Source organism: Lonchura striata, chromosome 3, assembly GCF_046129695.1.
Source record: "Lonchura striata isolate bLonStr1 chromosome 3, bLonStr1.mat, whole genome shotgun sequence".
Classification (NCBI taxonomy): domain Eukaryota; kingdom Metazoa; phylum Chordata; class Aves; order Passeriformes; family Estrildidae; genus Lonchura; species Lonchura striata.
Genome location: NC_134605.1, coordinates 58,339,735 through 58,365,563, shown reverse-complemented (window position 1 = coordinate 58,365,563; position 25,829 = coordinate 58,339,735). Strand labels below are relative to the sequence as shown.

Below are 25,829 nucleotides of genomic sequence, written 5' to 3'. Positions count from 1 at the left end.
GATGTGTAAATAGAAAAGAAATTGGCAGAATGAAACACACGCTGATATAGCTGTTTATTCCCCTCCCAGCTGAGTGACTGGGGATTAAAAACACCAAAGCAGGTGTTCTGCTGCCACCACATGGTCATGAATAGACCTAGGCATTTTTAAAATAAAATGCTTCCTCAGAATGCATCAATTCACTAAGCCTATCATTTTTACATATTTCCCTAACATGCCTTCAACTTCGGTTTCTTGTACCAAATCTATCAAATTCCCAGAGTTCCAACCTGGCTGCTAGGTCTGCTCTGCAACCAGGTGGCATCCAGAGATGTGAGGTGTATCCAACTCTGTTTCTCTTTTTGTTGAAAGCAAACAAGTTTGTGATATACCTGATTTAAAAAATCTCTGCAAACAAGTGAGGAAGAGTTGGAAGTGGTTTTATATTTTGGTGACAAATATTTCCAACAGTTCATTCTCTCAGGAGTAAATTCTGGGTTCTATTAGTGAAGAGTGATGTTATTTGTGATGCAGCCAATATTTTTGTTCAGGGATGTCAAAACCACCATCATTGAGGTCTTGAAGTGGCAAAAGGCTTTCATTTCAAAATAGTCAGAGAACAAGTATTAGGATGATTCAGCTCCCTACCATAAAGAAGGTTATAATTAAAACATTTATTGTCATCATGAATATCAAGAGAATGTAATGACCCCACAGTTTAAAACCACTTAGTAGGTTGAAGATAGTTCCTCAGGCTTTCAGTGTAATATCAATCCTTGATTATCAGTGAAGTGCAATATGGGTGGATGGGACCCCACTGTTTAGAGTGAAAATGAGCTGATTCCCCTTTACAATATCAGTCTCACCACATCCTTTCTACTTTGTCCCTCAAGGTAATTTACAAACAAGAGTTACTGTCATATATTACTCCTTCTCCAATCTGCCTTAAAGGGACAGATTTTTAAGGCAGGAATGTCAAAAATATCAAGGTCTACATTGACTTTCTCATCCAACATGAAAAACTGACTTAAACATTAGCATTTGGGATGATCATTTTCAGCTGTCATTAATATTACTTGACCAAAGTTCAAGAAAGGAATGGCCACAATAGCAGCCTGTATTCTAAGGAGCCATTTTGGTAACTCAAATTGCTGTCATTTATTGCACTCTAAAATACTTCAGTTGACATATGTCAGTGCTTTATTGTGATGGTTTTGACCTCGGTGAAGAACTCATATGAATCCTTTGCTCCCTCCCTGCCTATGCCTGAGGCTTTCATCCCACCAAATGGCAAGTTCAGGTCTCTCACAAGCCAGCAGTTGGTCCACACCAATCCAGACTGAAGCCTGTGTGCCACCCTGTGAACACGTCCCACGTCGCTGGACCACACCGTGGCTGCCAAGCCATATTTCACACCATTGGCTCTTCTGATCACCTCTTCTTCTGTATCAAATGCTACCACACATGTCACAGGACCAAAGATCTCTTCTTGCATGCAACAAGATTCATCCTTGACTTCAGCAATAACTGTGGGCAACATGAAATAGCCTTTCTGGTTGCCAGGTGGGAGGGCTAAAGGATCCACTCCCTCTCCACAGAGGACTCTGGCTCCTTCAGCCTGGGCTTTCTTCACGTAGTTCCTTACCTGGGGAAGCAGCAGAAAAACATCACTGCTAAAGGACACCAAATCCCAAGTGTTTACATATCAGCAGGAGCCTCTGAACAACTCCAGCTGGAACATGCTGCCCTTTTACAATAGAGGGCAGCATTCCCTAAGTTTCATTGTTATGCTTCTTTGTATGCCAAGCTGTGTATTTCTTGCTGAAAAAAGTAATTGTTTTCTCTTTTCTAACGTTTTCTAGCCTAGCAGACAACACTGCTGGCCCTTCCCACTAAGTATTGTCAAAAAGGTAGGACCATTGGTGAAAATATAAGTGGTTCCAGAGCCTCCCTCCCTTCTCTCAGGAGCCTAGGTAGTCTGCCATGTATCCCACACCATGGTTTCACTCATTTACTCCAAGGAATCAGCAGTATTTTCCTGCCTCACAGGCAAGGCTTTTTAAATGGTTACATGCCACTAGGATGATGAAGCTATGAATGCTACAGAAAATCTCATCAATAAATGATTAAAGATGTTTCCGTGGCTGCTGCTACCATATGCTTGCTACCTTGAACACATTGGATGTACTGTTGATCTGCTTCTGCTGTTCTGCAGTTGCCTGGCTTCTCTCCTTACAGAAAGACCACAGAGATACCACAGGACTTCCTTAGCTTTTTCTTCTTTTAGGCACCTTGGCAGGTAAAACTTGGAAGCTCTCTGTGGTGCTACAGACTAAGGACCTCAGGAAGTGGGTGTTTCTACCACTCTACTTCAGAGCAACAGAACTTGGAGAGGCATCAGGAAAGCATATCAAAGGTCTGGCTTTCTCTCACTCTGTGGTTTTTGGGTCTGCTACTTGCGTCAGAGATTTCTGGGATATATGCATCTGCTCTCCCTGAACTCTGACACCACAACTTTCATTTCATATAAGCCACTAAAGCAGACTGTGTCTAACTGTGCACCATCTCAGCTGCTCTCCACACATTGCAAATTACTGCAAGCAGTTCTAGGAAAGTGTTTTCTACAAGCCAAAATTTGCCAGAGTGATATAAAAATAAAACTTTTAACTTGTCAACTAGTTCAACTTATTAGGCCAATTAGTGATCTTAGCAAGTGCATCATTAAAATTGAAGAAAATGTTGTTGAACAACATTTGTGAGTATAAATTCAGGACTATTTGTGAGTATAAATTCAACCATTAGAATTATCACATTCAAACAGGAGGAAATATTCTTTTGCTATTTTAAATTATTTTCCCCATGGAGTTTGACTTTTTTTCAGAGCAATCACATGATCCCAAGCCACAGGCAAAAGAAACTTCATTAAAAAGATACCTTATAATGGCTTTGAGTTATCATCCCTCAGAGCTAATCTTGGAGATGACAAGATTCTTTCCTGCATAGTCCTGAAACTCCCTTTTGTAGCACTCTAAAACATGAGATGAAGTCACATAAACTCCATATAACATCACCTTTTGTAGATGCTCTTTACTTATTAGTGCTCCCACATCGATTGTAGGATCTGAGGGATTCCCAGTCTTCCACTTCTTGGCCTCTGCCACAAACCTCTTCAAAAACTCACTGTATATTTCCCTCTGAACAAAGATCCTGGAGGTGCAGAGACAGATCTCACCCTATCAAAAAGAAAGAAACAAACAAGATATCAACTATATTGGCTCATATAACATTGCACTATTGACATGTATTAGGAATTACAACCCAATTACTTGTTTCCCCGCATCCTCAGGAGCGCAAACTACGTTAACCAGCACTGCAACGTGGGATTTTTTCCAGATAAAAAACGAGAGAAGGAAAAGGCAAAACACTATCAGTATCATGCAATCACTGCCATAAGTAAATTTAATTTTATCAATTACATGTTTACTTCTCCAACATATTTTATAGGAAGCATGATTTGTAACTCTGAATGATCTCTCTCTTCATTTTCTGATACTAAGCTATTTTTCTAACACTTGCCCAGATACAATTTCCTGGCTTTGGTGCTCTCTCCTGAGGGTGATGGTGAGGGAAGAATAATGTTGGTAAAATTTTGTGGGAAGTCCCCTAATTTAGTTCTAACAAATGAACAAGCTTCCCACTTACTTACACAGTGGGACTTAAAGCAGCTGCTTCCCTGAGAGATAAGAAACGAATGTACTTTGAGAGGAGCAATAACACCTTGTTATCTTCTGATGGAGAGTACGAAGACGAGCATTTTATTACTTTGTTTTCCTCCTTGTGGAATAATGAAACCTTTTTCATATTTTTCTACTTAGGACTTTCTCAAACACAATCTTGAAATAGACCTTGACAATTTGAGATTCAGACCCAAAGGTAGGCGCAGCACCCACACAAGCCCTCAGACACGGTCCCATCCTGCTGCCAACGGGGTTTATGTGTTATAGGAGCAGGAGGCACCTGGTTGGCAAAGCTGGACCTCACGGTGGTGGGGATGCACTGGCTCAAGTCAGCATCACTGAAGATGATGGCGGGGTTTTTGCCTCCCAGCTCCAGCGAGAGCCGCTTGCAGTGTGGAGCGCTCTTCTCTGCGATCCGCTGGGCCGTCAGCGTGCTGCCCGTGAAGGAGATGAGAGGCACGTCAGGGTGGCACACCAGGGCCTCTCCTGCCTTGGGGCCTGTGCCAAACACGATATTCACCACCCCAGCAGGCACCCCTGATGGGAAAAAAAGGCACGCGGTCATTGTACCCTCCTGTCGCTCCAAGGGTGTCACTACACTTTGTTTTGTCCCTGAAGTTAGAAAGTTACCAGCAGCTCATGGGTGAACTATACTAACCCTTAACTTCAGTAGTAGCTGAAATCCATTCTGTTAGACAGCTCTATGTGACATGGGTTAAATGATAAAACCACTTCCACGAATCAAGCTTGTCTGACGTGCATCATCAGAGATGCAGTGTACAGTCATTCAGGGAATAAGCAATTGTTCTCCCAGTTTTAATTAACAGTGCACCAAATACAGCCGTGACACAGTTACCAAGAGCTGATTCTCACTCCTTTATTCTCTCATGGCTCCTTTGCTTGCACCACAGACTTAGGACATCCATAAATGGAGTGCAGGAGGCACAAAACTTTTCATCAGAAGATAGTGGAAAAAAATAAGCAACAGCTGGACTGGGGAAGACAGGATAGCATGAGGACAGAGAAAGCCTTTTGTTCTCCAGTGCAACATTCAGCTACAGCAGTCTTTCCCAAAGCCTTTGAGCACCTCCTGATTTTGGAAACTAAAAAAAAACTGGTGCACAGACAAACATTTCCACTCTATTCCTGTTCCTTAGCATGCTACAGTACTTACCTGCTTTCTCCAAGAGTTTGCACATCATCCAGGCTGTAACAGATGTCATCTCACTTGGCTTGGCAACCACAGTATTTCCACATGCAATGGCAGGAGCTATTTTCCAAGTCAACAAATACAATGGCAAATTCCAAGGACTGATTAAACCAGCTACAAAATAAAACCACAAAGACAGGTCAGTCTGCTGGGATACAAAACTCATTTCTCTGACCTCAAGCAGTTATACACCAGTTCAGATCTATGAAGGGAATTCGGCCATGGCTTTTATTTCCAGACAAATGTACAATAAATTTGCAGCATTCCTCACAGCGAGATAACTTCTTAAAAGACCTGTGCAAATGATCCTAAAAGAGATCAGCTGAACTCTCTGAATAAGTTTTGCTGCTTCTTCAGGACAGAATCTTATATTCTCAGGAAGTTTTTCGTGTTTTGCAGGAACATTAATGCAAGGTTAGCCATAACAATAATTTACAACAGTTTTGTCTGCGGTAATACTTTATGTTAACAAAGAGCAAGTGAAAGTAATTATAGAATGGTTTGGGTTGAGAGAGTCCTTAAAGATCATCTGGTTCCAAAGCCCCAGGGACACATTTCACTAGAACAGGTTGCTCAAAGCCCCATCCAACCTGGTCTTGAACACTGCCAGGGGTGGGGCATTGTCCATTTCTTCAGGCAACCTGTACCAGTGCCTCATCACCCTCACAATAAAGAATTTCTTCCTAACATCTAATCTAAATCTACCCTTGTTCACTTTGAAGCCATTACCTCTTGTCTTATCACAACATGTCCTTGTAAAAAGTCCCTCTCTTTTAAGCTTTCTTGCAGGTCTCCCAAGAGCTTTCTCTTCTCCAGGCTGAATGTGCCAGCTCAGATCATATTCCTGCTTCCTCCTGCTCTTTAAAGCTAGTTCTTATTTTTCAGTTTTAATATTAAACAAACTCTGTATAACATATAATACACATTTTCCAGATAAATTTTAGTCTAACTTATGAGTGTTAGAATTTATCTCTATATAAACTGTTGTTCCTATGAATTGCTGAATAATCAGAATTATTTCCAGTAATTGCCTTTAGGAATATTTTCACTTTATATATTAATAGAAAATTATGAAAATAATCTGTAATTGTCATGTGTGACTCCTTACAAAAGCCACATGATTTCTTTCTGTTTGATGGAGCAGATTCAGTGAAGGACTTTTCCTTATGAGAATACTTTTACCAGAAAAAGTCATGTTCTTCACTGCTCAAGAGAAGTTTTAATGGGTCCTCTAAGATAGCCAATTTTATGTTAAACGTAATTCAAGTGTAAATGTGGAGAACTCTCATATTTAATGTTATATGTTATTTGTACTGTATGTATAACATAACCTAATAATGAAATCGTTACAACACGGTTACTTGTCAGCTCAGGACAACCACTTTGTTTTCTGAAGCAGCAGCAGCATCTAGTGGCCGAGTTCAGCAGTTCCCCAGCTAGAGTGGTTTCTTCATCCACGTGGACTCGGGTCACAGACTACTACTGCTTTCCCAAAGGAGAGGGGGATCCCACTCTCCCCACTGAAGCAGGAGCTCAGTGCTCTGCCCATCGCACTGATCCACAGCTGTAATGCTCACCCACAGACACACAGAGACAAAATACAAGAGAGATTGTGAAGGTGAGAGCAAGAGATTAAGCTTTTTAGTCTTTTTTCTTTTTTTTTACCATGAAGTTACATAACTGATTTTACATGGAGTTGCCGATGCATTAGCAGACAAGCCCATGTTTAGCAAATGACTCTGAGATAATAAATGCTTTCAAAAAAATCTTTGCTGAGCCCCTACGGAGGCAGACATTCTGCCAAGCTTTTCAGCATGTGAGGATCATCATACCAACTCCCACAGGTGCCCTCGAGGTGTAGTGCACACAGCCCATGGCTGGCATTTCGGTGCACTCTGTGACGTGATGCAGGATGGAAGAGGCGAAGAATCGGAAGTTGTACACGGCCCGAGGGATGTCCACCGTTCTGGCAAATGTAATAGTTTTTCCTGAAACAAAAACAAACACGTTGCTGTCATCATGGAGAGAAACACTGCTCTATAGTCTGCTCTGAAAGTTGATTTTTGTGTCTTTTGGGAAATGTCTTTTGTCCTGTGCCCAAGTAATCACCAGCACAGTACAAACGTAGTCAATGATAACAGCTCCCCTCTAGTAATTCCAAATATCTGACAACTGAAGTCAAAGTCAGCAATTCTGAAAAGCAAGACTCGCCCAGGAATCCCAAATTCAAAACCTCCTCAAGGTTCATCCATATCTACTCCAATCTGCTGCAACAGTTCATGCCATAAAAAAAAAAAAAAAAAAAAAAAAAAAAAAAAAAATTCATCCAAATCCTCCATTTTAATATTCAGCAAGGCACACTTATTTGAGATCAACAGTTCCAGTTCTTACCCTGATCCTTTGACTCTGCTTGTGCGAATGCTTCCAGGTCATGTTCAATCAGGTCTGCCAATTTGTTCAGGATCTGAGATCTTTCCAATGGACTTTTTGAGGACCAAATTGGGAAGGCATCTTTGGCAGCTTTGACAGCAGCTTCCACCTAAAAAAGCAAAATAAGGATGGTGAATGCTAATGAAAGGATTAAAAAAATATTAAACAATAAGCAGATAAATTCATATTTCAGAGACTAATAATCCAAACCACATTGCTGGGGAGATGACAATTCCTTAGAACTTCTCCATTGTTATCAAGACACTACCTCATAATTCAATAAGTATTACTGAATCAGAATATCTAGAAAATATCTGGAATTCTTGTTTTTCTCCAAATTACAGCAACTTGTGGGCCACCCTCCAGGTCTGAAAGAAATGCTGGAATGGTCAACTGGAACCAGCAGGTGCCACTGGCCAAAACAAAAAGTATCTTTTTTTCTCATAGAGGAAAGAGCAAGAATCTCCCCAGAGCAAATGCAGCTTCAGTCTAAACATGCATAACCCTTGCAACATAAGACCTCAGCCACAGCAGGCAGTAATGAAAGTTAAGGGGCTGGATCCTCTGCTAGCTCTTGATTTCCACCATTTGGATCAGGCAAGGACTAAGAATGTATTTAGGGAATGGACACTCAGAGGAAAATTTTATCTTACCTGATTACAGTTAGAAAGTCATTAATGCCCTCACAGAAAAAAAAAAAGGTCCTTTTTCAACTCTGGGGTTTAGTGAGTTCTCTTACTAGACACCTAATAAAGCCTACAGGTAAGAATTATTGTAAGTGTTCATACAGAGACACACCACTCCTGTCAGGATTTTGCTTGAGATGTACATGACTGCTGTACAGTCCTTCAGCCTGACATTTCTGAACATTGGCAGATTACCAGCACTTTTCTGAAGCAGACCTATCTTCAAAGGATTGAATTCAGCAGGCGGCTTTCTGTCCCATCAGTCATTTCCTCTGGACTCTTAAATGAAGTTGCCTATATCGTTCATCTGTTGATTTATAAGCAATTCCTTTTTCATGTTTACCAGTCTCACACAAACTAAAGATGGTCATCAATATCCTTCCATATTTTAATTAACTGCCCCATTCCCCAACTTTTGCTTCCTATGTAATGCTTATGCCATACTCCCAATGTCTAATGTATGTATCAAAGTGATGGTTTAGTCAAACCTGCCTTAGCTGAGTTCCTAAAATTTTGCTCGTACAATTTCTTCAGTTTTGGAAATCTCCCAAAATCATTAACTAGGAGGATGCTGATGTAATATTGATCAGACTATTATGACCTCTCTGAATGTTGCTATATTGCTAGTTCCCACTGAAGGCTCCTTTCCACCAATTCCACAAAACTGAGTTAAAAAATTTGTTCCTTCAGATTGTGACAGGTCTTATAAAAAACATCACAAAATAACTTACAGATACACCAAAGACTTTCTTACTAATGAGGGCACAAAAGTTCAAGTAAGCAAAAAAATAAAATCTATCTACCCCTTCTTCCCCCTCCCACACACATCAGAATTTATGGGCCCTGTAAAAATAACACCCAGAGTTTGAAAGCCAGACCAGCACTAAGGGGGCAAGGTGGGAAATGAACCAATGTGCAGAGAGTCACATGGATCACTGGCCAAGCTCAGAAACCTAGACTCTTCTCTTTCGACTGTAGTTCAACAACCTCCTGCTCATGTGCCGATGGCAGCAGGCTGTCAGCCACTGAGCACCTGAAGCAGGACCAAACTAGGCCTGGGAAAGGGGAACTGCAGCTTCCTGAGTGAGTCCAATGCAGATACCATGCTACCCTAAAAATGTTCACCTTCTGTGAAACCATACCACCTTCACCTAATGGTTCTTCCACCCTCCCATCTTGTGCTGCTGCTGCTGCTCATCTGTCCTTTCTTCTGTGGCCTTTTCCACCAGCTGCTGCCAGGAGAGGAGACAGTCAATACTGTCTGCATTTTTGACCCTTCAGTGGGTTTAGAAGAAGGACAAAAATACTGCTTTTTCACAAACAGCAGAAGAGAAAACCAGTAAAGGAAGGAATTAGGTGGCAGTAGATTCATCAAATAAAAAGTAAGGGGAAAAAAGGAGAGAGATTTGTAGAGAAGAACTAAGCATACACAGGTTAAACAGTTACTTAGTTTGACTAGCAAAAACCAGCAAAAAAAGTAAAGCCACAAAGAAAGCACACATAAGAATTGAACTATGAACTCCTGTGTCTGAAACACTTCCTTCTGCTTTCCTCTTCTGCATGAGACAGACATACAGAAACAACACACAATCCAGACCCACCATAGAAGGCTCCTATCAAAATACCCCATGCCGAACTGCCCTCAGGACAAGATGTTTGCTTTTGCAGGGGATGTGCAGTAGCCAGGTTCTTTAAAGAGAAGTGTTTTTAAAGTAGATATTTACCAGGACTAATTAGTCCTCATCAGCCTGTCTTTTGGATATGCAGGGCACTTGCTTGTCTTGCTGTGGTATTGCTATGTAGAATTTAAGGTATTAGCTGGGAAACAAACTAACCCCTAGGAACAAAACTCCTCAGTGTTTTTGGCAGAAAGTTGCTAAAATGGCCACAACAGCTGACCTGGTGTTAAACTCTGGAGTCAGCAACAAACTCACTGTCTCCCCTTGTTTCATCTAAGTTCCCAATAAAATTTACCAAGATAATATGCAACTGAACACTGAGCCTTGCTAGAAACCAGCACCCTGAGTCCTTCGCTGAACTCTGGTCTACATGTTTATTTGGTATCTCTAGATAACCTCAAATAGTATGAGATTGCATTTTCTTCAGCATATTCCATCAGTCACCAGCACATGCCAGCTCTGCAGAGCACAACCCTCTTGCACAGTTGTCTGAAGGCAGGACTAAAGCACTCACCAAATTTATACGTCTTTAAACTGGGCTCCCATTGCTGAGAAAGAGAGAAAGAGAAAGCTAAAAGAGAAAAGCCTGACTGAGATAGCTAAAAGAGAAAAGCCTTGCTCTTAGGATGCTTGAACTATATCTCTAGAGTGGCCAGCAGCCTCTGGCATTCTCAGATCTTTCTGGTTTTAATGATTTTGCAAATGAACAGACAAGAAGATTTACACCTGCACATCAAAGAGCAAACTTTTCAGGCATAATTAGGATTGGAATGAACTTACACAGATGTATTCCAACAAACCCAGCCTGTTATTCTTTAACCCTTGGTCATCAGCATCTAACAAATATTTACCCAGGTGAAATTAGAGTGCAAAGTTTTCTGCTGAGAGAAGCTGTCAATAAGGCTGAAATGCAAGCAAAGGGAACAGCTACACACTGTAGTAGTCTGTTTTAAAAAACATTTTCAAAATGCTGTCTGCTATTTGACAATATTTTCCAAGCCCTGTGTGCTATCCAAGCCTGTCCAGTCACTTTCCTCTTCAGTAAGTTTGAAACAATATTTTGGACACAGACTTGTAGGTCCCCTATAAAGCAGCATCAATGAAACTGCAGCTCCCCTGATGAACATCATTGCCTATCCACACCTACAATGTTCCAGGAAACATTCAGCCCAGTAGAGAGCTCAAGACCAGGAAACCCTATGGATGCAGAGGACAAGGTATGTTATAAGGAAACACACTCATCACAGCTACTGAATATCCAACTGCTAATATCAAAACCACAGAGGTCTGAAAGATTTTTACCATCTTCAGAGAAGAGACATCAAGCCAAAAACCCTTTTAAATTAAAACTGCAAATCTTCAAGACACTAAGGGAGAACACAGTTGCATATGGTGCCTCTAAATTTATTTACAGAAGATATCAATAAACACTGTTCTCACAGGTTGTTTATATTTACAGCCTGTCTGGGTGTTATTGTGAACTTACTCACAAGGCATCTCCCACCATGTGAGCTAAAGGAGATCCACACAAATTACTGAAGCTTTATTGATTCACACCAGCTTAGAATCCAGACCATAACTTTCTAATAGCAAAATGTGACAAAAATTGCAGCATTTGCTGCCACAGCAGTGCATTACACCATACTACAATATAATCAAGAATTTACTTGTTTAAGCATTGGAGTCATCATTTTTCTGTTCTCTCACCTCCACCGTCTCTCACTCAAAAGGTTATTGTTACATGAATTTAACATTTTTCACTTTTCTGTACATGTGGATAGTACTCACCTCTCCCTTGCCACTGTCTGGAACCCTGCAATAGACATCTCCAGTGGATGGATTATAGGAGTCTATGTAGGAGGAACAAGGAACAAATGTGCCACCTATGAAGTTTTCCAGCACTAAGAGAGCCTTTGAATGAGCCATTGTTGGCTGCTTACTTCACCTGTGATTTTTTTTTTCAACGAGGCATCAATTTAGATTAATATGTCTGTAGGTATTTGCACAGTGAGTCCAAACTCCTCCCCATCTCCATCTTCCCTGCACCACTTGTTTACAAGTGGGAACAAATCCTGGCAACAACAGCAGGAAAGAGCAAAGGGGAAAAAATTAGTATTACTGTGACACATAAGTTCTTTTCTAGGAGTTGAACCAAAGAGGGAAAAACAGCACAGTTACTGGAAGCCGGCTTTTCTCTGTCTGTAAGAAATGAAGTACTGAAAAAAAGAGAGAAAATGAATGGTTTGAGGCATTTTCTACCTGTATCAGTTTTTGAAGTTACAGTTTGAAGATATTTTGCAACAACTGAACAAAATAATTCATCACTCAAACATCTGGCCAGGAACCTGCTTCTAAGTGTCAGCAGACAAAAGACACTTAAGACCAGCATGTCTGCAGCTCATGTTCACTGTTCCATCAATACTTTTCCTTGTATCCCAAAACCAGTGCACCTAAGAACCAAAAGATTTTAAGTAATAAGAAACTCTTTTCCACTAATATCACCAAACATGAAACAACAGCTTCATGACCCCTCAATTCAAACAGCTGAGAAGCACAATCCTACCTGATACACTCTTATATGCTGTCAGAAATTCATCAAGTTTTTTCTCCCAAAGAAAGCAAGACACTGACTATCATGCTTTCCCTTCCATAGATATTCCAGCAGAAGCCACTTTACTATAGAGAAGCCTGTTACATATAATTAATTTTTCCATTAACTTCCCAAGACCCAAAACTGCCCGGTAAGAGCTGTGTAAAAGATATTTTCTCCAAGACAATGCTGAGGATTATCAACTTGCTTTAAGATTGTGTGCCACCTCTTTGCTCTCCAGAGATATTCAAAAAACTACACCCAGAGAGCAGTATGTTCTCACCAGGAGATTGTGAATATCTCAGTCAGAAGTTTAGGAAGATTTTGCATCCTAGACAACTGGCAAGCCACCAAGTTTCACATGGATCAACATGTAATCATATTTTGATTGAAGAAAGGTGACACACTTCTATTGCACAACAACAGATCATTTATGCTTCAACCAAGTGGCACCTCTGGGCAGAGTTCAAATCTGTGTTGAAAGGCAGTGCAGTCACGTTGCAACTGGATTATGTAATACCTCTGCTTCTCCCAAGCTGCAAACTAGGAAAGCATGCAGTAGCTTTTCAGGCATCATAGAAAAGTGAGCCTCAAAATTTAATCCAAACATGTGTGAGAAGAGTTATCAGAGCTTTGCCTTTGTCCATAAACAGTAAGGAATTTATGCAAGTCTTAGAACTGAAGACTGTAACTGCCCCCTGACTTAAGGGCGACCTAAACATTTTCAAAGTTTGAAAGGCAAGCTCAAGTGGAACCGGTTCAATGCAGGAGCTTGGCAGTATAAACCTCTGGAATCCAACAAGGGCACCTAAACCTTCACAGTGGCATGTTGAAACTGGTAAATATTTAAATGCAATTTTTGGTCTATAAAAAGACATAATAAATAGTGGTAATTAATAAACTTGTCAGTAACAGTTTGCAGGTATTTCAGTTTCATAAGCTTTTACAGAAGTCATTTCCACATAAAGCATTGCTGATACTTCTACAAATACCCATGCTGTCAACAGTACAATTCAACTATGTGGTCAAGTGCAGGTAGCTGCTGAATTGAGGCTAAAGTACCTAAACTCAAAAAAAGTTATCTACCAAAAAAAATCACGTGGGAAGAGTAGGTACAGGCCATAAAGGACTGTGAACTAAATAAGAACTATAGCATTTTTGTGGTGTTCACTACTCTGGACACAGTTTTACTTCAGTTAATCCCCCTAGACCGATGCTCTGGAGCAAGCGCTTCAGTTCCTGCCTCCAACTACTAACTCGGGGCAAAGGTGAATTGTCTCCATTATGCATTCAGGTCCTGAAATACCTGAGGTCCTCTCAAAATTCCTACCAACATAACTTCCAAGTTGTAGTAAAGTGTGTCTGTCCTGAGCTGGAGGTGGCAGAAGGACCCTCCTTTCAGCTGGGAGGTTTCATCTGCCCCGTTACTGAAAAGCGGGAAGGACTTACAGGCATAAGTCAGCACAATTTGGCTTTAGCAGACACCACAAGATTAAACTGTCAGCCTTTGTTCAAAAGAGCCCTAAGTATGGATGAAAGAGATGTGTATGTGCAGTGGCTGCACTGAATAACATGTGAAAAACTGAAATTATTTCTTCAGAAAGCCCAGTTGGATGCCAGTTTCGCATTTTAAGTCATAAGTTTACTCTGAAACTTCTCAGTTATGGTAAGTGAAGAATGATTTAACATGATTTAGGAGTATTTAAATAACAAAAGATGAGGGAGAGAAAAATGCTCAGACAAATTAATTTTATTATTCTTACTGTTTAAAAAATAAAATTAGCCAAAGTTGGCACAGCTTCCACTACACAGCAAAAGAAAATTTCTTTTTCCTTAAATAAATTTTGGGACACGGAAAACAATCCCATGATAATACTACATGCCATTCTCTTGAAAACAAGGTAAATAGTTGGGTTTTTTTCCCTGAATATGCATTCAACACAAACCTAAAAATATTTTAGACCAATAAAGTTATTTTACTGAATTGATGTGCAGCAAAAAAGCAATCAAAGAAAACATGTAAACAATTTATGTTTGGAAGTAAGGAGCTTGTTTCATGATAATTCATCATCTTTTTCTCTAATTCAGTTTTCTAATGTTTTTCGATCAACTTCTCTAAGGGCTAAGTTCCACATGGAGAAACTCATGAGATTCTTGAGATCAAGAAGTGCAACACCTGCAGTTCCTTGTCAGTTGGCATCTTGTTCTGCAGCAGGAGAGCCTGATGAAGGGATCCCCAGATGTCTCAAACAATTTGAGTTTTGTCACCACTATCTTCTCCCCAGTTAATTGCACTTGTTCCTTCAACTGAAATAACTAGATTCTTATACAGAAGTTTGGATATCTGATTGAGTTTTGCTTGGACGGTGGAAATTCTGTCACCACTGTCATTCTTTAATCTAAAAATATAAGCAAATGGAAAATTAAGTACTGAGTGTAAAATGATCTCAATGTTTTTCAGTATTTTATAGTTGTGGAAAAAATAATTCCTTTTCCACTTAAATTCTCAGAACAAGAAGACAATTACTAAAATATCAAATTCCAAATAACATCTCAAAGAGGTTATTTAGTCTCAATTCTACAAACATTAATCTAGCTCTAAATATTGCAGATCTAAATAGAATCCCGCTCATCTCAAATTTAGTGAAAAATGGGTTAAATCCATCCCATCTCTGGATCTTATTTAAGACCAGACAGATTTTTAGGAGCATTATACATCCATAAGGCCTCTGACTGACCTAGCACATCATTCCTTATGCATACAAGGAGAAACCAGAAAAGTTCATGCCCAAATTCTAAGTTTTGACATTAAATGACTCAGGCTTAAATTCTCAGTACCAGAACTTGGTTAATGCACAAGATTTTTTAAAGGGACAGATAGAGCGACATTCACATTTTTTGCTTCTAGTAGAAGATAGAACATTTATGTTTAGCCCCACAGTCTTTGCTTCCTCTCGCACAGAATAAGAAAATGTTTTTTGGCATCAGTAAGAATCAAATGTACACCTGCCTTTAATGACAACAGAAAAAGATGTTGGACCCAATCTAGACACAGTTAAAATGGCCAACACTTCTTATTTAGAAACTGCTTCCAGTATATTCATGCAGGCAGATTTCAAAAGACTGATGTATTTCAACTCAAGGGGAAAGAGGGGAAATTCTAAACACAGTAATTTTTACTCCTAATAAATTAAACAGAATTATGACAAGTTTTCCTCACATCTTCCTGCAGCACTGTCTCTTTTTTAGCAGAAAAAAATTCACTCTTTGGGCTAGAGGGTGTAATACAGGTCTTAACCATAACATCATTCCTCTGCAGTACAAAGAGTCTATTACAAAAATGCCATACCTCTGTAACAACTCCTGCAGCAATAGTGGAACCACTGTAGCGTAACATAAACCTCCCCAGTTCTTTAAAATCTTTGTACAACTCTAGAGCAACAGGTCTTTGAGTTTGTAGTTCTATTAGAGCATTCTGGCCTTTAGCCAAGAACCTGCAGGTAGAAAAGCAGAAAACTCTATTAGAAGTGTATGCACAGATAAATGAAGAAAAAAACAATGAACAAACAGGAAAAATCATTTTAGAAAGCCCAGAGTACAATTATCAAACTTGATTTCAAGTATAACCCAAGTCTTGATACTGAAAACTGATTTGCTTGGAGTATACATTTTAATAAGGCATCTAAGTTTTCTTCAAAAACTACTTGGCACAACACAGCATTTAACAAATTGTTTTGAAGCTAATTATCTCATTAACACCTGTTTTGTCATGTCAAGTGGAAATCAAGTCTTGTTTCAACCCACAACTAAAGAGCCCATTCATTACTTTGTAGAAGTCTCCAGCAGTTTCAGCCATGAATTTTCTGGAAAAGGATTATTCTGAAAATGCTGTATGTCTCAAATAGCATTTCTATATTAATTTAAAAATATTTTTTTAAATAACTAGAGGGCTGTTCCTATAGTTGTATGGGAAGATTCTCTAAATTTCTTTTGCAATGACACATTGTCTAGCCAAGTGTGTTCTAGGCAGTTAACCATCTCCAGAATTATATAAGGATCCCATGCTTTAACAGTAAAAAAAGAATTACTGTTTCAAAAACAAATAAAAAAGAGAGGGAGAAAAAAAATCCTTTAAGTTAAGCACTGCTGACCTAGGATTCATTCCCAATTATGCAAGTGACCTTAGGCCTAAATCACTACACTTCTCAGGTGCTCTGCAGTTATCAAGGGGCAGGAGATTTTTCAGTTTGCAAAGCACATTGAAATCCAAACATGAAACCAACTAAAACAATAAAAGCATATTCTTATAACATACAATTGATTCATAGTAGAACCTGTCTGATATACATCAACCCATTTCTTGAGTAATTATTAACTATTCATAACACTTACTTAGGTTTTTTCTTTGTCACTTCACCAGTACTTTTGTGCAGGACACTCAACAGTCTTGTAATAGTAGCAGGTTCACTTACTGTTTGATAGTGTAAAAGCACCTGAAAATATTTTTTGCAGTTATTAAACATCATATAATAAAATCAGCAATCCTAGATATTAATAGTTGAAAACAGCAGCTTGCTTTAAGACTGATTTTTTTAAAAACAAATACCTATAAAATTTCTCTCACAGGAGTATGTGCCTCACATCCACATTCCTGAACTTTGCGATCACAACTGATATGACACAAAGGCCATATTTTATTTTTATCATAAATATATTTTTCATCCTTTAATGTTATGCCTTTGCCACCTCAGTGCAGTTCTGTAGCATGAACTGGTATTTTATTTATTTTAAAAAGTATCTTAAAAGGTATTTTACACCTAAGTGCATCACCATATTTCCACAAGATGCAAGCTTCTAAAGCCTAGCTGTGGTGGAACTCACATTCTCTGAAATGGCTCAGCTATGAATTAAAAGCCAGTAAGAATATACATAAACTGGCACAGTAGCTCCTTCCATCCTCTTCAAATTACAGAAGAATCTGTTTCCTCTGGACAGACAGAACCACTTCTGGATTCTGACTGCATCTTGTATTCAGGAGGTCAAACATAGAAAGGAAAAGCCCTGAGCAACCTACCATGAACACACTTTTCACAGAGACTTACAGGAAATCCTTTAGTGATTGGAACCTCAATATTGAAGATGAGAACCCGAGCTCTGAACCGAGTACAAACTTTTATAGGTTCCTTGGGATCACAAAATACACAGCCCACACTAGAAGAGAGAACAAAAAACAAAAAATCTAACAGATATCTCTTAACATAGAAGTGTTAAATAATTATCCCTTTCCAGGGCAGTGATTAAGACAAGCAAAGGAAAAGCAACACTAACATAAGAAGGGTGGTGCAGGGGTGTAGGTGCGTGGATATCCAGGAACACTGTATTGAAGCCTGTAATAAAATGCATTCCTAGACAATGTCTACCTTGTTTTGTGTGTATGCATGAAGGGCTCTGTCTAGTTCAGTGAACAATTACGTCCATTGCTAATCAGTTTCTGAAAATGTCATTGTTTCCTGTGCGTAGATATTTTTAAGAATTAGACTTTCATTCAGAGATTCAGGGTTTCCGTTCAACAGCAGAAAATACTGCAGGGTGCCCAAAATTGCAGTACTGCTGCCGGTGGCTCGACTATTTTCTGGATAATAAGCGGACATCATGATCAGCATTCAAAACCTGAGATTTCAGCAACACTCATTTCCAAAAAATTCTACTTGGAGTCACAAGAAAGCTGCTGCTTGTTACAAGTTGCTAAAGTAGACTAGACATAGCTTTTTCACAGGGGCTAATTTTAGCCATCTGAAATGAAAGGAAAATTAATTCCACACAGGTAAACATTACAGAAGAGAAAAAAACAGCATGATGAAACATATACATCAGATTTCACCAGTATCAAGAGGACTTGAAAATTCACAACTTTTTTTGACAACCCTAACCTATCTCCAAAAGACGAATGACAGCAAGGTAACATATTAACTCAAGACTTCATTCATCAACTAGAACAAGACTTCCCTCAACCTTTCACCATTGAGACTCCCACCCCACTATGAAATGGCAACAGAGAATACCTGTACTTTTCCCTTAAATCAGAGCATAGATTTGAAAAACTATCAATGCAAGGAGATTTTCAAAGAGTAGCTTGAAAGTTTGCTGTCTAAAGTCCAACTGAAATGTAAAAAAGGTGAACAAATTGTGGATCCAATTATCTGGCTTTAAAACTACTTAAAAGCTTGAGGCTAATGCTTATAATGAGTCCTACAGACTGGGAAAGACATAAAGAGATTCGCTTCACCTCACTATTAAGACCACCCCTTAGTAAAATGTCTAAGAAAATAAATCTTACAAGTAGCTAAATGTGTTGAATAAACAGGTTCCATCAATTCCACTTGTACAGATTAACTTGGTACAAAATGACAGTTGTTTGCATGTGTCCTGTTAGAATAATTGATAACTTGAGAAGTTCTTTAACAATTTTCTGTTTTATTTAGCAACATGGGTTTAATTTATTTGGCAATTAAAATGTCCAAGGGGTAGTCTAAAAGAAAAGGGCTTGGAAGGTTACTGGTGTCAGCACTAGGGCAAAGGATGGAAACTGACAGTATTCTTCTGAGGCTGCCGTTGCACATGCAGCAGATGTTTCCAACGTTTGTACATGCAAGCCAGGTGATAGGCATCACTTTGGTTTTAAATATCCTGGTAGCCACATCATTCTTCAAGTAAACCGCTGTAATGTAGCCCAGTATAATAGTTATACAGCTTTTCATTAAAAACAAACCGTTACTTAGACTGAAACCCAGTTTTGCTCACTTGATTTTGATGATATCCATGCCGGTCAAAGTGAGACTAACGTGATCTCCTGCTGCAGCCCAATCAACTGGTTCATCATGCAGTGTGATTCCTGGAAATGAGTAAGAACAGAACCTCACAGTGAAGTACCTAGGTTCTGAGCTACAAACAAACAGCTCTGTTTGGGCCATTTGTGCTTCATCAACCATTACTCATCAATTTTCAGTATGAATGGGTTGAGAGTAAAAGCTTTTTAACTGAGAAGACTGAGGAAGCATTTCTTTCCCCTTGGTAAGGATTCACTATTCTCTCTCACCGCACCCTGCACCATAACATGGCCTTATTCGAGCCAGAGGAGGGGACCTGGCCCTTGTCACCAGCACAGATGACGCAATCCTGAAAATGCTGTAGTACTAATATCTCCGTATCTGCCCCACCCATCCTTTGAGGCACACGCACACCCTAGACCGCATCTTTCATATACTTTAATGGTACTGTGTCAACTTTCATTTACCTTGAGTGGGTTTGCTGACTCTTTCATAAAAAAGCGTAACTGAAGCCTTCTGTTTGCAACATCATGTCTATTAGAAAGCACCTTTACAGGCAATTTAATTCTGATTTTAATGTATTTTAATTTCTTTAAAAGACAACCTGCCTGATGGATGAGGGCAAGGCTAGTTAGCTCTGATTGAACATCCTGAGATTTCTGGTGGACACCAAGAGAGAAAGAAAAAACCTGTTTTTTTAGAAATATGGCATATTTTTATAGGATCTAGTTCTATTTTGCTGCAGATTGTACCTTTTGACTTGCAAATTTGCTCCCAAAACCACTTGCCAAAAACATGCCAGAAAGCATGATTCAACTATAATCATGTTAAGTAACATTTTTTAAGCAGTGATGTATCTGTCATTATCACAGAATGAAAGAAATTCAGCCTCTTGAAATGAACAAACTGAATCCTAATGTGCACACTGCCTTAAGTAAATACTGTATGCTAAATTAAATTATGACTTCTTTACACTGAATATAAATAGTAAATGCTTAATGAACTTACATGCCCAACCTTCATTTGCATTTCAGTCATAGGAGAGGCAGTACAAAAAAAAAACCCCATATAATCGTGCTGCAGGAGATACTCAGAAAAAATACATCTGTTTCCATGGTACTTCCTCCACTCCCCACACAGAGGAGTGCCTACAGTGGTCTGCTACCCAAATTCATCCACATTATTGTAACATTCCTGTGCATGTGGATGTGCATAGAACTGTGTAACTGAAGAGCTTCCCAAATTAGCATTGAACAAGCTGGGTTTGGAACAGAGCAAATAACCAAACCAACACATTGCTGTATTCAGGCTAAACACTTAGATACAAAAACCTACTCATATCTCAAGGACTCAATTTTTTATCCACTGGCCAATGTAGGAAAATCATAATTTTATCTTTCTATTTGCATATGAAGCAAAACCAACACTGGAGTACAAAGACAGCAAGCTTAATTAGGAAACAGCTCAGCACTTAAAGTCTAGCTATTTCTTTCCAGAAATCAAACATATTGAAATTTAAATCAAATTTTCTTCTATTTTCTAATTGTTCAAAAGACCTATATCCTGAAAGTTTGATACTATGAAAGGATCAGTGACAAATCTTACAACATCAAACAGGAGCGATGACTTTATTCTCAAGCTTTTTCACAACCAGTTAATAAGATTAATTTCTAAAGGTTGTTCAACATCATCACACCTCCTAACAGCAGAAACACTCCACAGTAAAGCTGAATACTAATGATTCCTGTACTGAATATCTTTATAGACATTGCTGGAACTCAAATGCTTTTACAGGCTCTTTATAAAGCAATGTCAAAAGCCACAAGGCTATAACATTTGGATTATGTGATACAGTAAAAAAAAACATGAAAGATTTCACATACTCTTCACAGACATATTTATACAGACACAGTCACATCTAAAGAAATTCGTTTTATGCTTTCACAATTTATGTTTGACAGTTAGTATCAGTTTGACAGTCTGTTACCATTTCAGTAACTGTTTCTAGCCCAGTATTGACCTGAAAGCAAACATGCTGCTGAAGACTGTACCTTTTGCAGTGCAAGTTTCATTTGGAGGCATTGCCAGAAGTCGCTCTCCAACCTGAATATAGCCTGCTTCTATTTTACCAGTCACACAAAATCCTGAACCTTGGTCTGCAATAAACACAGCAACAATTTTAAAAGACTTCATAATACAGTCAGTATTTCCCATCAGAAGTTAGCCCTTCACCAATGCATGGACAAGTTTTTTAATATTATGAAGATTTTTCTCCCTTCTCAGCAGAATGTTCAATACTTGCAAGTTAGCCAGCTGTGCATCATAATGAAAATGAAACATTAAATTCAAAACGTCTAGATCTTTTGTTTTTCAGAACTAAGGAAGAAATATTCTTCTTTAAACAAATGTAGGAACATAAAGAAGTATTTTTTACTTTTTTAAGTATTAGACTAAACCCCTTAATTTCTAGCAATATTATTTAATTCATCACTTTCTCACTATGATTACAGATAAAAGGAATATGACAGACCTCTCATAATAATTCTCATGCATACAGGTGCAAATTCCTATGCCATTTACTGTTTAACTGAGTCAGAATCCTACACACTCTGTATATTACTTTTACTCCTGGAAAAATCAAAGAATTATTCTGTACTATTTAATATAGTAATAAATATGAGAAACTGTTATAACTGTCTCATTTAAGTATTTCTGAATAAAAGATCTGCAAAGTTTTAATCTTCAATATCCTAACAGTCTGTTCATCATTTGAACTATATGCCAGCTACTTTCAACAGATGCTACACATGGACATTTAAGCACATACACTTTAACAAATGCTCCATCTTCTTAGCACATGTTTGCAGGTGTTTAAAAACAACTCCCTGAACTGATTCTACAATGACATTTTCAGTATCCATACAAGCAAAAAATAATCTTTTGCTGAACATCAGAATTCAGCAATATAAGCAAGCATCTTAGTATTTTGAGACTCTAATTAAAAACTGAATTTAAAAGAACAAGTTGATCTCAAATTTTGAGGTCTCTTACAACCAACTTGCTCTTTGCATTCACCACAGATACTGATGAATGCTTCTGTGAAATTAATCTTTCTATCTGGAAAAATATTACCAGTATGCCTGCATGCTAATTTTCCTCTATTCATTCCAGCAAATGAGATGAAACACAGACAATTAATAGATGACATCAAATGTCAAACAGAAAATTGTCAAAGCTGGTACTGGCTAGAAAAAGAATACCCAAGTCATGTTACAGACACTACCTCAATACAGTACACAAAACAATCTGAAGCTGGTATTGCAAGTACTTGTGGCAACCAAAAATATAAGCTGATTTCACATTCTCAACCACTCCCAAGCAAAATCAAGAACCATTTATCTTTTGTTCACATCATCACCAGGTTTGTCTTGGTAAACCAATGTGGTCTTTGAAGCTTCACCAGCTCCTATGCTGATTGCTTCCTGAAGTGTCAAGTTTCTTCAGTTCCCCCTGAAATCAGTTCAAGCGCAAAATGGACAGTGGGGGACAGAATCAGGGCATAAAAAAATGGCCCAATTTCTGTGCATCAAGGTATTGGGTTCTGCCAGGACATGTTTGTATTCAAGATCTGGTTGGTGGACAAGGCATTTTAGGGTCAGAACAGTCATAACCTAGACAGAATTATATAATATGGTAAGCGGGGACTGATGCAGCAGCAAAGGGATTTACAGGACTTCTCAGATCAAGAGATAGTATAGTTAGCCTGGAGAGAATGAATATTAGGAGGATATGTGGAGGATAACAGCTAAAAGCTGGCTGAGGCAGGTGAATCATATATGTAAGCATCCTTAATAGAGAAAGGGGTTTTCCAAACTGTATAGGAGTACACTCAGCACTCTCACTTTTTACACACTTCTATGGACAGCTCCTCCTGAGCATGCACAGGTACTGCAACAGAGATGAGAACAACTGTTGCTTCATGTACTTGTATCTGCAGCTACTTCCTCTGGTGGCACCAAAGTTGATTAAGTTTTGAGATCATAACGTAAGAAAAAATAGTCAGAAAAAAACATCTAAAAGGACGCATTTAGTGATAAACCCTCTATATGTAAATTGAGTCCCTTCCAAAGTCATTATTTTTTTGCATACTTTAGCAAAATAGATGTAGTCAAAACTGCCCATTTTATGAAACTTTGCTCAACCCAAAAAATTATTATTGCAGCTGAAAAGCTGTGATATATTATTTTGAAAGATCTCAATCAATAATCCTAACACACTTTCCCACAGGTCAGGAAAATAAAGAGGAAAAAATAAACACAGAAATGGCATAGATGACAAAACTATACCACTACCATTACCACTAGAGTAATTTCCCATGCAACTCTTCAATATTTAGCATTATGGCTTCAGTTAAATCAGCTAACTAAGGGCATGCACAATATCTAGTGTTTTCTCAAAGGCCCACATAAAAATTGCACACCCTGGTATTTCCAGGTTTATATTACTTATAATCAGTATTTCAATCTGAATTTTTTGTACTTCATCTATAAACATCTTATAAATAGAAAGCCAAATTCCTCAAAATATGAATTTCAATAATCATATTTGATTACAAATATTTCCAACAGTTCAAATCATGCTGTCATTTAATTTGCAACATTTCTCAAGGAACCTACAGAATGTTTCAAATGGGCTGAGTCTAGAAGCCTTATTTCTTCTAACTTACCTGCAATTGAAAATGACTAAATGGAAAAAAAAATATCAAGTTTACCATGAAAATCTTATAGGCCCAATGCCCTCTATTTTCACCAGACAATCAAAGTAAGAACTACTTATAGTTCTTGCTGTCCTATCTTTACTAATGTTAGGGAATAGCTCACTGCCTGAAATCCTTGGCTGGTTGTAACAGTCTCACCACCACCACTATTTTCTTCCACCTCATCTGCCCAAATTTTTATGCAAAAATTAAGGAACGTATCATTATTCACAACTACAACAATGAACAGAAAAGGAACAAGACAAACTTATTTAAAATCTATGACTGGAAAGCAAAACAGCCCAAAGCCACACTCATAAAAAGTTTGAGAAATATTGATTTAGTCCAGCAGAACCAGTTTGGGAAAGTCCCACATTCTGTCCCACAGAACCATGAACTCATTACACAGACAAATAACTGGTCATGAAGATTAGCTTCTTCAATTTCTTTCCAGAGTATTTCACCTTCAGCACTACTATTTAAAATTTGGCAAGGAATAGAACTTGAAAACCTCATATTCTGGTCTAGGACTACACATGAGCTCCAACTTTAAGTCTTATTTTGACAGCATTTTTTAATACTTGTGTTAACTATCAGTGAAATGATTGGTAAAAACACTATAAAAGCAACCAACCTTTAAAAACATCAGCAACACACAGTCTAAATGGTTTATCCACTGATCTCTGTGGTGGCTTGAAAGAATCTGCAAATAAATTGGTAAGATCTTTTAGAATGTCTGTATGCAATAACTCTTTCAGCAACTTCTCCATTAGAGAAATTAATTATATTGCATTCCATTGATTTTGTCTCATGTTTTCCCTAACATATATGTTTTAACTCACACAGGAATAAGAGGTATTATTTTAAATGAGGAAAATTGCACTTACCAATTTGCTCCAACAAACACTTTCCTTTATACCATTGTATGAGATCACTTGATTGACCCCTTGTGACTAGATTTTCACCACCAAGGCCACTTGTTGGGATATAAGCCACATCTGATTCCTAATAAAGAAAACAAACAGATGTGAAGCATACATGAACAGCAGACTCTCCTAGAGAAGCGAGAGGTGCATTTTTTCAATGTTATGCATCTCAGCTTTAAAAGAATAGCTGTCACATTTGTATTTCCCCTGGAGAAGGCAGGGTACTCAGTGGATTCCTTTGTGGTTACCTCTTGCCCAATAACTATGCTCCAACAAAGAGTTGGAGTAAATTAAATATGACAACTAGACACTGAGTTCAGGTAATAAACTCATCCATGTTTGACAGGAAAACTTTGGTTTGAATTGCTACTTTATGCATAGGGATTGCAGGAAGACCACAGCCAGTCCGAATGAACAGTAGTTGGAACTCAGAAAACATGAGAGTTCTCATGAGCTCATAATCCACACCAATACCTGCTCCAGTATAAAACACTCTACTGTCATTCATGTAATCCTGAACATTAAGATAGACAATTCTTGGTCTCTTCTGCTTTGTAGACAATAATCCCAAGAAACTACAAGTGATATGAATACCCCAAAGATTCAACAGACCTAAACAAAGATGATGACACAAAGGGTATTAAAGAACTGATTACTCTTATGCAGGACTCAGTGTCACCCTACCAGGAAGAAAAGGCATCTGCTACATTATGTGCATGTAGCAGTAGCAGGAAAGTCACACAAAATAACCTGACTGTAGAAAAAGCTCATCCCACCCAAATGCTTGAACAACGCAACCAAGCCCTCACAAATATGTTACCTTAAAGCCAGCTTGCTTAAGAAATTGGCCGAGCTTGCTCGTAATTTCCTGAAATCTTTCCTGTTGCCAATTGACCTAAAATAAAGCACAGATTATGATATGATAATAAAATGATAGATTTTTAACCATTACTTGAACATACAGCTGCATGTCATCAATTCTGTAGTAGAAACAGGTGTATATTTATAA

At 38.5% G+C, this 25,829-nt stretch overlaps 2 protein-coding genes across 2 annotated transcripts in view; both read right to left on the bottom strand.

Annotated features, from left to right (window-relative positions):
* Nucleotides 1–398: 398 nt before the first annotated feature.
* Nucleotides 399–12,459, bottom strand: ALDH8A1 (aldehyde dehydrogenase 8 family member A1). The gene is made up of 7 exons (XM_021540656.3): nt 11,510–12,459; nt 7,318–7,465; nt 6,759–6,914; nt 4,891–5,040; nt 3,997–4,253; nt 3,051–3,212; nt 399–1,624 (listed from the first exon to the last, which is right to left on the bottom strand). The coding sequence occupies exons 1-7, from the start codon at nt 11,645–11,647 to the stop codon at nt 1,172–1,174; spliced, it is 1,464 nt and encodes a 487-aa protein (XP_021396331.1). The 5' UTR covers nt 11,648–12,459; the 3' UTR covers nt 399–1,171.
* A 1,584-nt stretch (nt 12,460–14,043) lies between these two features.
* Nucleotides 14,044–25,829, bottom strand: part of HBS1L (HBS1 like translational GTPase) — a 59,234-nt gene continuing 47,448 nt past the window's right edge. The window contains exons 10-18 of the mRNA XM_021540654.3: nt 25,641–25,715; nt 24,782–24,899; nt 24,529–24,597; nt 21,190–21,294; nt 19,113–19,203; nt 17,414–17,522; nt 16,704–16,804; nt 15,661–15,805; nt 14,044–14,710 (exon numbers count right to left, since the gene is read on the bottom strand). Coding sequence (XP_021396329.2) covers nt 14,699–14,710; nt 15,661–15,805; nt 16,704–16,804; nt 17,414–17,522; nt 19,113–19,203; nt 21,190–21,294; nt 24,529–24,597; nt 24,782–24,899; nt 25,641–25,715 — 825 coding nt within the window. The 3' untranslated portion in view covers nt 14,044–14,698. The remainder of the gene's footprint in view (nt 14,711–15,660; nt 15,806–16,703; nt 16,805–17,413; nt 17,523–19,112; nt 19,204–21,189; nt 21,295–24,528; nt 24,598–24,781; nt 24,900–25,640; nt 25,716–25,829) is intronic.